Source organism: Bubalus bubalis, chromosome 8 (assembly GCF_019923935.1).
Source record: "Bubalus bubalis isolate 160015118507 breed Murrah chromosome 8, NDDB_SH_1, whole genome shotgun sequence".
Lineage (NCBI taxonomy): Eukaryota > Metazoa > Chordata > Mammalia > Artiodactyla > Bovidae > Bubalus > Bubalus bubalis.
This window is the reverse complement of record NC_059164.1, coordinates 44,936,110-44,948,406: the sequence shown is the minus strand read 5'-3', so window position 1 is coordinate 44,948,406 and position 12,297 is coordinate 44,936,110. Positions and strand designations below refer to the sequence as shown.

The following is a 12,297-nucleotide window of genomic DNA, read 5'->3' as shown; positions in this document are numbered from 1 at the left end:
CTGGTAAGTTATAGGAGACCATGATTATCAAAAGATCCTTCTGGCTATCACAAATATAAGATTCTGATTCTGACATCCATGACTTAAATCTATGTACATCAGGCACTAAGTATATAATCTTTTATCCCTAGCAATAACCCAGCCATTATTATCTCCTTTTTACAGATAAAGAAGTTTACGATTCAAAATTGATGCTGAAAGTTCAGATTCTCTGTACACAGGTGGTGAATCAATCTTCCTAATGGAAAAAATCCCCAAACAAGATTCCCAAAATGGACCAGAGTTTCCCTAAATGGACCAGGTTGAGTGACCTCAGCGTGCACACTGGGGGACTTACCAAAATGCTGGTGATGTGATGTCCTGAAGGCTACCTTCTGCTTCCCCAAAATAATTCCTCAGAGTGGGAAGTCCAGTGCAGTCCAGGCAAGAGGAAGAGAAGAGCATCCTCAAAGCACAAAGGGCTTCAGCAGCTGATAGAGCAGTCCCTCTTCCACTGTCTATTCCCACCTCAGAATTCCAGCTGCACGGACAGGGTACAACGAAGGCTTTGCCTTTCAAGGCAAGGGTTCTAGGCAATCTGGCCTCTCAAGGAATTCTCCAATCCTCCACTCTCTCAAAGGAGACTGGTGTGGAGAAAACCTCACAGTGTCTATCAAGCCAATGGACCCCCTCCACCCTACTCCACTAACTTGGGACTGTCCCAAAGTTGAGCCCCATGTTGGGCACCAAAATTGATACTGAAAGCTCATCTTCTCTGTTCACCAGTGTAATCAAATCTCAGAGACAGAGTTTTGGGTGAAGTAGGAAAGGATAGCTTTATTAGTTTGTCAGGCAAAGTTGTGGGGGTGAGCAGTGGACTAATGCCTTTAAAACTGTTGTGTCCCAACTTGGGGAAGATAGTGACAAGTTTTATTGTAATTGTTCAAAGAGAGTGTGAGCAGCTTGCTGACGCTCTTCTGATGGGTTGGTAGTGAGGTTAAGTAGGTGCCAACATTATCAACCTTCAGGTCCAACCGGTCTGGGGTCAAAAAGCTTACGGGCAGCCTACTATCATTAACTGTTTACTTCTCCCAGCTGGAGTGGGGTTCAGTATCTGCAAAACGCCTAAAATGTTGTGCAGGTCCTTTGATGGGGAAACAGGACCCGGTCCCAAGGCTGCTCTTGACTGTTTCTCCCTGGGGTCACATCACCTACCTTGGCTAAGTAACAACCGCTTGAACGTGCCCACTGGAACTCAGGCATGGTCATGGAGGCTGAATGAAGGCTATTTCCTGTTATCAAGGAAATGGGGGACACAGAAATGCTTTGTGCATAGGAGGCCCATAGGACCTGACTGGGCAGCAGTATGAATGGTTCAACAACTCTTCCAAGGTCTCTCTGAGCCAATGGCCCCAATCCAGCAGCTTTCGGACCCCAAACCCTCTTTTTACCACACATTTCTGTCTGCTTCTATACTTGTTTATTTTCACAATCTTTTAGTGTCTGGTTTCTAGTAAGTGTTCCACAAACAGCCTAAAACTAAAAGGAACGTTATTTTTCACTCTTGTTGCCTTCAGCAACTCACACCAGAACTTCCTCACGTTGAGGGGGAGAGGCATTACCAGATGGTCTCGCTTTTAGGCTTGCAATAAGGCTACTAATTCCAAATTGTTTGTTCGATGCCATCAGTCTTTTTTTTTTTTTTGCACTGGAGGCCAATTTCTCATACCCTCCTGAAGAAAAAAAAAACCCACTTTTTGAGAATATTGATCAACTGAGCCCACCTTCCTCAGCTGCCTGTATGGACTGGGGGGCCTCCGCTCCACAGCCTCCTTCCCCTCATGGGTGGGGCTACACGACAAACTTATCCATCACTTAAGGTTTCTTGGCGCCTCTAGGCAGGAAAACTGAAGCCACGGGATCTCTGCTTACTGGGAGCCTGCGGGGGCCCCCTCAGCTCCTTTCAAGCACTGCCTCTGTTCGTTCTTTCGACTTGTAGGTGGCAAAGACCACAGGCCTAGATGCCCACCACAAGAAAATACGAGCGGAACAGCCCCTCGGTGGCGCCAAAGCCCTACAGCCTCGAGCCTTGAAAGACTAGGGAGGGGTCGACGCTCCTCTTGCGCGCTGACGTCACGCCGACGCTCGGCCACGCCGGCTCCTCCCAGAAGCCCGCGAGTCCGGTTTCCGGCGGGAGCGTGGAGACCGTGGTGTAGGTGAAGCTAGGCTGTTGGATCCGGCGCTGGCCACGGGCTTCTCTGTCCTCTGCTAGAATGCCTCACCTGGAAAATATGGTGCTTTGTCGCGAGTCCCAAGTGTCCACCTTGCAGTCCCTGTTTGGAGAGGTATTGTGGTCCAGCTATCTTTTCTCTTCTAAATCCCAGAGGCAAAGAATTTCACGGTCTTTAGACAGTTTCCAATATTTAAATTTTCGTTTGAATTGAGGGGCCATAGACAATGTTTGCGTTTAGATAGGGGATGTTATAGGTCTGTCCCACTCCTCACCTAAAGTAACTTCTGAGGAGTTTATTGAACTGTACTGGCCCGCTAACTAGGGCTCGTTGGCCCAGGCATGTTTTCTTACACAGGCCAGTTTTGAGAGAGCGCTAATACAGAGCAGCAACTCAAAGTTGCTTCTTACCCCAGCTGTATAGGAGTTTATCCAACAGGTGTGTTTGCACGGTGTTACTTATTCAAATCTGAATCCCCCGCCCCCCGCCCTGTTTCAGGGAGGTAGTTGCTCTAAGTCCTGTGTGGATGGGTGATTGCTGGGAAGGCCAGTAAGGTCCATCGTTGTGCATCTGGTTTAAAACGTCAACGGCTTTTCCAACGTTATTAAAGCACAGAAGAGGTGTAGTCTTGCCTTCTTGACTAGCAGTTCGGGTGATGCCTAAGAGAAGAGGTTAAGTTTCCTCTGGATGAACACCACTAGGGAGTCCTTTCCGTAGGAGCTTGCATTCATCAATTGAATACTTTAATCTACTTTTTAATTATATTCTGGTGGCCTTTAGTGAGCCTTTGCTTCAGATTCATGAATGAGAGTTGGAATTAATCAGATTCGGATCTCATCTGAAGGAGAGTAAATGAGAATTTAGAGTCATACTCATGTTCTCCCCCTACGCCTCAGGTTTTTCTTGAGTACTGCTTTTATCCAACTAGCCGGTTGGCAGCCTAGGGTGGCCTGTGAAGTGTTAGTGGAAAAGTACCAGCCTCCTGAAGGGGCGCATTAGTTAGGGAAGATGTCAATGACTGCATCCTCAGTCAATATTCTAGTTAATCCTAGTTACCCATATTATCACTGAAACATTTTCTTGGTTATACCTCATGCATTCATTCCCTGGAGTTAACAGACCCAGATCTCTCCAAACAGAAGTGGTGCTCCTGAAAATGAATGTTGGCAAATAGAGATGAGTAGTATCAATTTGGTATAGATCAGAGAAACAAATCATGTTTAACAGTTTTAATAGCACTTTTCTGTAAGGTGCGGTGCATGTGGGAGATGCAAAGATTTGGAAAAAAAAAAAAAACTGGTTCATATTTCTAAGCAGACTCATTTATGTATTCAGGAGATTGTTATTGAGCACCTTTTCTGTTCCAGGCACAGTGCCACATCCAGAATTATTAGTTTATGTTAGATTTATGAAGGTGAAAGGTAAACTAACAGTGCAAGAGTTCAATTCTGGGTAATACTAGAAAAAATGATGTAAGGTGGATATTATTAAACACCTTTTGGATGCAGACAAGTATGGCAGGATTCCAAAAAAACGAGAATTTCAGTGTAGCTTGAAAAGGTGTCCTAATGAATATCTTGAGCTTCTCTTCAAGGTGAAATATAGTATTTGGATAGCAGAGATGCTCAGAAAGCTTGCATTTAGTTCTTGAGACAGAATTTTTGAGCTAGTTAATTTGCAAGATGCTTATGTATAAACTTAAGAAAAGAATCCATGAATTAGAACATCCATTTTTAGTTTATTGGGCTGCTATTGCCATAGGCATTTACCATTAATATTTTCCTGTATAAACTGAGTTCCTCATTTGTCTTGGAAAAAGGAAATTTGTAACTTGGTGGCTAGAATGTAATAAATGTCTGTGACTACAGTTGACCCTTGAACGATGTGGAAATTAGGGGTGCTGACCCCCTATGTGGAGAAGGCAATGGCACCCCACTCCAGTACTCTTGCCTGGAAAATCTAATGGACTGAGGAGCCTGGTAGGCTGCAGTCCATGATGTCGCTAAGAGTCGGACACGACTGAGCGACTTCATTTTCACTTTTCACTTTCCTGCATTGGAGAAGGAAATGGCAACCCACTCCAGTATTCTTGCCTGGAGAATCCCAGGGACGGGGGAGCCTGGTGGGCTGCTGTCTATGGGATCGCACAGAGTCGGACACGACTGAAGTGACTTAGCAATAGCAGCAGACCCCCTGTGTAGTGTAAAATCAGTATGTAACTTTTGACTCCCCCAAAACTTAGCTACTAATAGTCTTACAGATAAACAGTCAACTAACACATATTTTGTGTATTGTATGTATAATATTTTGTACTCATTTACAATAAAGTAAGCTTCAGAAAAGGAAATATTAAGAAAACCATAATAAAGAGAAATACATTCACAGTACTAAACTGAGTTTATCAATGCCTTAAGTTTATGTTGTCTACAAGATGAATTGTGTGTCAGTATGTACATCAGTATTGTGTTAATAATGCAAAGCATTGGGCATTTTATACATAGTAGAAGGAAGAAGGATGGAGAAAAGGGGGAGAGGGAGAGAAGGAAGGGAGAGGCTGGGAAACACAGACATACTGTATGGTACTGTAATCCTTTGAAAGCCAAATTATAAGACAAAACTAATACATTATTAATTTTATATTAAATATCCCTCACCTTATGACTTTGTAAGGGTATACTATTATCTATATATATTTTATGCTTCATGGCATGTCTAATTTTTCTTAATTTTTTCTATATTTTTAGGCTATGTGGTTCTTCTGTGAGTTTTTTCAAATTGTTGCAAATCTCCAGAATTTTTTCCACATATTTATTGAAAAAAATCTGTGTATAGGTGAACCCGGAAGTTCAAAACCTGTGTTGTTCAGGGGTCACTGTACTGTTGTAGTGGTAGATGGTGATCATAGAAACTCTACTTTTTCATGGAAATTGAATTGTCACCCAATTTTCTTGTAATTATTTTTTAAGTGCATGTGAATTCTCTCAAAGCATATTTTGTCTCTGATTTTTGTACTCTTTAGTGCATCATGGTTTTCAGCATTTAATTGTTGTCTAATAAATGTTCATTGAATGAATGAAGCATATTTGTAATATTGACCAGACCATAGAGAGATGTTTGACACTTTTTACTTTTCTCTAGCCTGCTAACTCATAATGTACTCCAGGAGAATCTTGGGAATAGATGTTGAAATGTATGCTGTGTAGATTTGATCGTTGAAAACAGTGATGATGACATGTATACATTTAGGCCAGGGTAAATGTAGTATACTTAATTCAGAAGTATTCTGTAAGTTTTCCTTAGAACAGAGGATTCTTGAAATTCTAGCCCTGTGATTCTGTATGCTTAGTTTCAGAGCTTTAAAATGTACAGTGAAGTTGCAGCCTGTGAACTTAGATTCTATAAAAAAGAGCTAAGAAAAAGAAGTATGATCAGAATTGTTCTTAAAAAATCTGTTAAATCTCCCATAAATTTGAAAATACAAGTGCACATATATATATACCTATATAATAATAAAAGATTTAAGTATATATATATATATAGAGAGAGAGAGTAATATGTCATGTATAATACATAGGCCAAGTATGATTTTTCCAGGAATTTTGAGAAAAAGCAGAGTTGAATTTAAGTAAGTTTAAAGTATAATGATGAATTCACAAAATGCTCACTGTTGAAAAAATTTGGATTAAATAATTTATCATGTAAAACTTTTTCAGAAGTTGATAAATGTTTATTTTTTGTTTTGTGTGCGCAGATTGATATTTGCCTTTTTTCCCCTAGAGACATCATTTCAGCTTTCCGTCTATTTTTATTTATGGACATACTGCCAGTGGAAAGACCTATGTAACACAAACTTTGTTGAGAAGTTTAGAGGTAAGACTACCCCAAGCTCAGTGTTAATTGATTTTTATTTGTAGACTCCTAGAAATGGAAGGGATCTGGGAGATGTTTAGTTTAAACTCATGTTTGTCTAAATCTATTTTTTAATCTTTTCTTTGTCCTCACTTTCTCAGTAAATTGAATAGTAAATGTGTTCTGTGGATTCTGTGTCATTAATATCTTGACTCCGTGTAGCTTTAATCATAGCCATTGCTGCTGAGTTTCATTTATTGTGTTTGTTTCGTTTATTTCCACAACAGTTTTCTAAGTGCAGTCTGTTCTTCACCCTGCAGCTAGTCCATGAAAATCATAAATAAGATCTTCAGCAAAATGTTCAGGTCTTTTGCTTGGCATATAAGACCCTTCGTGAGCAGAATTCAGTTTATCTTTCGTAATGTAATGCCTAAGAATTTGAGACAGAATCTAGCAGGCTCATGTTCCTCTTCTAGGTCCACCCCTTAGTGCTCTCCCCATCTGAAAAGTGGGGCTAATAGCGATGACATTTAGAATTTTTGTGAGAATTTAGTGAGTTAATATATGACAAGTACTTACCACAATACTTAGTGTATAGTAAGCACTCAGTAGAGGTTAGATGCTATTACTCATGATTATTGCCACACCTCATTTCGTATCCTAAACCAGGGATGGGCAAACTTTTTCTTTAATGGCCAGATAGTAAATATTTTAGACTTGTGGGCCAGGTACTTTCTATTACAACCTCTCAACTCCTCCTCAGTAAGAAAGCAGCCGTGGACAGTATCTGTCTGAATGGACTTAGCTGTGTTCTCATACAGCTTTATATATCAAAAGACTGTTATTTGCTACTCCTGGTCCCAACTTTAGCTCACAGTATGTGTGTTTTGTGTGGCATACTGGAGTATTGACAGTTCTTGCTGTTTCTTACTTTGAACCCTGGGCATACACTGCTCCCTCGGCTTGGAATCACTTTCTTACACTCATTCTCTCCACCTGTCCTACCCTTGAGTGTGCACGGTCCTGGCTCAGGCATTTGTTTGTAAGTCCCTGTAGGAAGTATCAAAAAATAATGTATTTTGAATAAAAGCATGAAAATTGAATACAAAAGTTCCATATTTAAGGACTGTATTTCATTTTTTAATGTATCATGATTTTTGCTGCTAGTTGATCATTGTAATAAATGATGATTATCACGACTTTTCATACAAATTTACAAAGAGACGTTTAGCATATGTTGCCATTAAAGGCCATAGATAGCACACAGATAGCAGTAAGCAAGACAGTTACTCATAACGGAGATAGTGTGGACTCTAGTTCATAAAGAAGTGGGGGTAAAGGATGTCAGAAAAATGCTGGTGAAATTGTGCCTAGGTAAATATATTGTAGCCTTACTTATACTGTTCCTCTGGAAAACAAAATCTTTATTGGGTGAGATTTATAGAGCATCACTAAAACCGGTTATGTTGTTTAGTCGCTAAGTCATGTCTGACTCTTTTGGGACCCCATGGACTGTAGCCTGCCAGGCTCCTCACTCCATGGAATTTTCCAGGCAAAAATACTGGAGTGGGTTGCCATTTCTTTAGTCAGGGGATCTTTTCAACCCAGGGATTGAACCTGCCTCTCCTGCATTGTCAGGTGGATTCTTTACCACTGAGCCTCCAGGGAAGACCAAAAATAGTTACAGGTGCCATGCCTCAGAGCGATCAGTACTGCTTTTTGATTTCATTTTGAGAACAGACTATATTTGTAAGTCTTTTGTTTCTTCATTGCTTCTGGAGTTAACTTCCATTTTGGTAGTTCTTTAAATGAAAAGTTCATTCTCAATCCTCACAGGTGGATTACTGTGGTTTCTAACTCTTAATTTTAATTAGCATTTTTTTTAATCTAGGTGTGTCCATCATTAAAAATATTATCTTAAAATTATAAATAAATTCTTACTAAGAATTTTAACATTCACATGTCCTTGGGGTTCTTTTTATGAATTCTTTAGAAGAAATTACAAGTTTTCTTTGAATCCCTGTTGGAAACAAATGAAAACTCAAATAATTGAAGTGAGTTTAATGGAGGGACTGTTTTACAAAGGTTGAAGAAGTGTTAAGGGAACCAGTAAGGGATGGTGATATGCTGAGAGCCTGTAGCTCCCTCAGACTTAAATGGACCATCAGAAGGAAGTGTAAAGGCCCCAGCAAGAGGTGTAATCTGTGACAAGGGGCTGCCCAGCTCGGCCTTTAGGAGAAGATGGAGCCACTGTCAAGCTCTGGGCCACTGAGGGATGGGAGAGGGAGTCAAGGGAATACTTAGTTTTTTTCTCTCACCACTCTTCGTCTGTCTCCTGGTTCTTCCCATTGACTGAATCCACTAGATCCAGAAAAACTAGAGTCTGAGCGATGCAGTCTGTAGTGGTCAACCTCGGGGGGCACAGAGCAGTTTGGAGAATGGTGGGGTATAGATTTAGAAGGGCAAACGGGATATCCAGCAAAGCCATTATTGTGTTTGTATGTTTTCTATTTATACTTTTTGTTTTTGTTTTCAGCTTCCACATGTCTTTGTGAATTGTGTTGAGTGCTTTACCTTGAGACTGCTTTTGGAACAAATTTTAAACAAATTGAATCATCTTAGTTCTTCAGAGGGTGAATGTTCTACTCATATAACCTGTGAAATATTTAATGACTTTGTTCGCTTATTTAAACGAATAACTGAAGCTGAAAATCTCAAGGATCAGACTGTATATATTGTAAGTAATTTAATTTCATTATATCATCTCTTACTTGAAAACTGATCTATGAAATCAGTTTCCATATTTTTTTTTTGAGATCTGTTATGTACAGTGCATTGTACAAGGTGCTTATGTGATTAAAAAAATGATATATTTCTTTTTTTAAACTGAGGTATACTTTTTCAATTGAGGTATGTATAGTTGATTTGCAATATAATATATGTTTCAGATGTACAGTGTAGTACACCTGAAACATTGATTCGGACAGGGAGGCCTGGTGTGCTGCAATTCATGGGGTCGCAAGGAGTCGGACACAACTAAGCGACTGAACTGAACTGACTCCATTTATAGTTATTATAAAACATTCACTATATTTTCTGTGCTCTACAGTGTATCCTTGTAGCTTATTTATTTTATATGTAGTAGTTTGTACCTCTTAATCCTCTGCCTTTATGTTGCCCCTTCTTCATTCCCTGTGCCCACTGGTAACCACTGGTTTGTTTTCTATGTCTATGAGTCTATAGATGTAGTTCTTATCTAAAGGGAGCTTCAGTTTTAGTAAAAGAGTTATGATATACTCATATATGACTACATGTAGAATGTGATTAGTGATAACATTGATAGGCAAAGCGCTGATCCAGGTACATCTGGTACAGCCTTATAAGGTGATAACATCTGAGATGGAGCTAAAAATATGATTAGGGTGTTAGTAGAAAGAAAATAAAGAAGAGAAATTTCAGATGGAGGAAATTAGGCAAAGGCATGTAGATGGGAATGGAGCCTAGGGAATACCAAATACTCTGGTCTTTGTGGGTTATAAAATATGAGGGAAGACAAAGAAAACTAGAAAAGTGGGAGGGGTAGATCATGGAGTGTCTTGAAAACCATACTAATGTGCCTTATTTCGTTTCCTATTCAGTAAGAGGAAGATGTAGAGCAACAAACATGCTTTAGGAAAATTGCTCTGAAGGCATGTTGAATAGATAGATTGGAGGGAATTGAAAGACATAGGCTAGATGGTTTTGAGGCTCTTGTAACTGTTTTCATTAGAGGCAATCTGGGCCTGGATTAGAGTTGGGGTAGAAAATGCAGAAAAGAATAAATGTAAGAGATAGCAAAGGTCAAATTTGTCAATTGTGTATGGGGTACGTCTGGGAAAGATGAATCATTTGATTTTAGATTGACTTAGTTTGAGTTTAACTTGTTACATCAATTTGAAAATAATTAGCAGACAACTGAAAGTATATAATGTGCTTTATGTTAGTAAATTTTTTATAATACTTTAATCTTACTTTAAAAATGATTATCTTTGGAATTGAAATTCAATTTTAATATAATACCATCTCATAACAGCTAAGTTATAAACTCACTGAAAGGACTGAGTTTTATGCATTCTTGCATCTTCTTAAATGTATAAAATAGTTCCTTCCACTTTTTAATTTTGTTCATTTATTTATGCAAATATCCCAGGCACTGTTTTAGATACTGGAGATAAAACAGGGACAAAAGAGTCTTCGCCCACTTGGGGCTTATAATCTAATTGAAAAAGGTAGATAATAAGCAAGTTAATATGTAGTGGATGTGGTACATTAGAGTAAGGCAGAATCAGCTGTGGGGGGGGGATAGTTATTTTCTAAGTGAGAAGGGCAGAGAAGATCTCACTGAGATAATGATAACAGAGCTGAAACTGGATGGAAGTAAGGGGCAAGCCATGAAAATATCTTAAAAAAAAAAAAAGAGTATTCCAAGCAGAGAGATTTGTGTGAGCATACAGAGATTGGAGTATCAAGAAGGCCATTTTGGCTGGAATAGTTTAAGTAAGAGGGGAGAGGGGTAATGCTGAGAAAGAAAAAGTACAAGATAGAAGCATGCAGGCTAGTGTTATGGGTTGATTTGTTTCCTCCGAGAAGTTGTTGAAGTTTCCTCCAAAAAGTATGTTGAAGTTCTAGCCCCTAGAACCTCAAAATATGACCTTATTTGTAAATGAGATCATTGTGGTTCTAATTAAGTTGAGGTCATACTGGAAGATTGGGCCCCTCATCCAATATGACTGATGTCCTAGTGAAAAAGAAGAAATGTAGAGACAGACATGCACACAGGGAGAATGCCACATAAAGTATGTTGCCACAAGGCAAGGAATTATCAGGAGCTAGAAGAGAGACCTGATACACCTCCTTCTCTAGCACCTTCACAGAAAACATGGCCCTGCTTGATCTGACAGTTACAGCCTCCACAACTGTGAGATAATAAGTTTCTCTTAAACCACCCTGTTTGCCTTATTTTGTTATGGCAGCTAGGAAACTGATACAGCTAGTTACAAAGTTTTTGTGCAGCTGAAGGAATGACTTTGTCATGATCTGAGTGAAGAAAACTACAGCAGGTGGGGTCTTGCTGGGGGTAAAAATCCTGAGGAATTTGGTTTTGGGCATGTAAAGTCCAAGTAGAAATGTTGAGTTGGCACTTGGACACTTGGCGTCTGAGGTCAAGAGAGGTCCAACATGGAAATACCATTTTGGATTTCTGAGCATATACTTTAAGCTGCAAGATAGGATTAGGTCACCAGCAGAGTGAGAGAGTTAGAAAAGAGTTGAGTCCAGTGACTGAGTACTGTGGTGCTCCAGTATTGAGGTAGTGAAGAAATTAGGAGACAGAAGATATCATTGATGTACAAATAAAACTTAGATAGTGAATAGTCTTGGAAGTCTCTCTAGGCTTCCCCTTTCCTGTACCTTTGACTAGAAAAAGTAGGCTTTTGTTGGAGTGCTTTTGGTTTCTTCTCCTTGGCCTTTCTGTGTTGTAGGCTTCTTCAGCTCTACACATGAGGCAAGAAAATAACTTAGACAATTCACCCTCCGAAGTGAGTTGTCATTCTTCTGGTCCTGAGGTCCCTAGCTAGTTTGCCTTCTTTCCACCTTTCAGAGCCTTATTTGTTTTGTATGTAATACTCAAGATTCTTAATTTTACTTAGGAGGAATAGGAAAAAGTACATCCGCTCCATCTTAGAGTAAGTACATAGTAAAGAATTAACAACTGCTAGAATAGTTTGGCACCATTACCTTGATTTATGCTAAGGCTACTTAAATTTAACCCACAGTTGCTTCTTTTAACATTAGTACAAATATCACCATGGTAGAAGAAGGCATATAAAATTTTAGTATTATCAGAAACAGCACACCCCGCTGCCCTCACCTTAAAGGGGCCTACAGATCACACTTCATAAGCCAGTGATACAGAATATAAGTTGATCTTTCACTGGGTAGGATAGGTGACAAGATCATTGGAGGAGAGAGGGATTTAAGGAAATAAATAGTCTACCATATCAGAAGGAAGTCATTTATGTAGATTTTTAAATATGCAAAAAATATAGGAGTTATGTTAGAAACATGATAGTCAGAAACTGTAACATTTAAAGAACAAGGAGGAAAGACCCCAGAGTGTTGGATAACTCCAACAAGTAGAGTTTCAAAGCTGTGTCTTCAGGGAGGAGGAGAGATCAATATTCTGTGAGGAGCCATGAGG

At 39.5% G+C, this 12,297-nt stretch overlaps 1 protein-coding gene and 1 long non-coding RNA gene across 5 annotated transcripts in view; one reads left to right on the top strand and one right to left on the bottom strand.

The window, feature by feature from the left end:
* Positions 1 to 341: 341 nt before the first annotated feature.
* LOC123334695 lies at positions 342 to 1,989 on the bottom strand. The gene is made up of 3 exons (XR_006552747.2): positions 1,764 to 1,989; positions 1,195 to 1,271; positions 342 to 520 (listed from the first exon to the last, which is right to left on the bottom strand). It is a non-coding gene; the product is annotated as an uncharacterized LOC123334695 (long non-coding RNA).
* Positions 1,990 to 2,112: 123 nt separating this feature from the next.
* The window catches only part of ORC5 (origin recognition complex subunit 5), a 79,330-nt gene continuing 69,145 nt past the window's right edge, over positions 2,113 to 12,297 (top strand). For all 4 annotated transcript variants that reach the window (XM_044946590.2, XM_006053469.4, XM_044946591.2 and 1 more), the window contains exons 1-3: positions 2,113 to 2,324; positions 5,988 to 6,080; positions 8,596 to 8,796. In XM_044946590.2, coding sequence (XP_044802525.1) covers positions 2,253 to 2,324; positions 5,988 to 6,080; positions 8,596 to 8,796 — 366 coding nt within the window. In that variant the 5' untranslated portion in view covers positions 2,113 to 2,252. The remainder of the gene's footprint in view (positions 2,325 to 5,987; positions 6,081 to 8,595; positions 8,797 to 12,297) is intronic.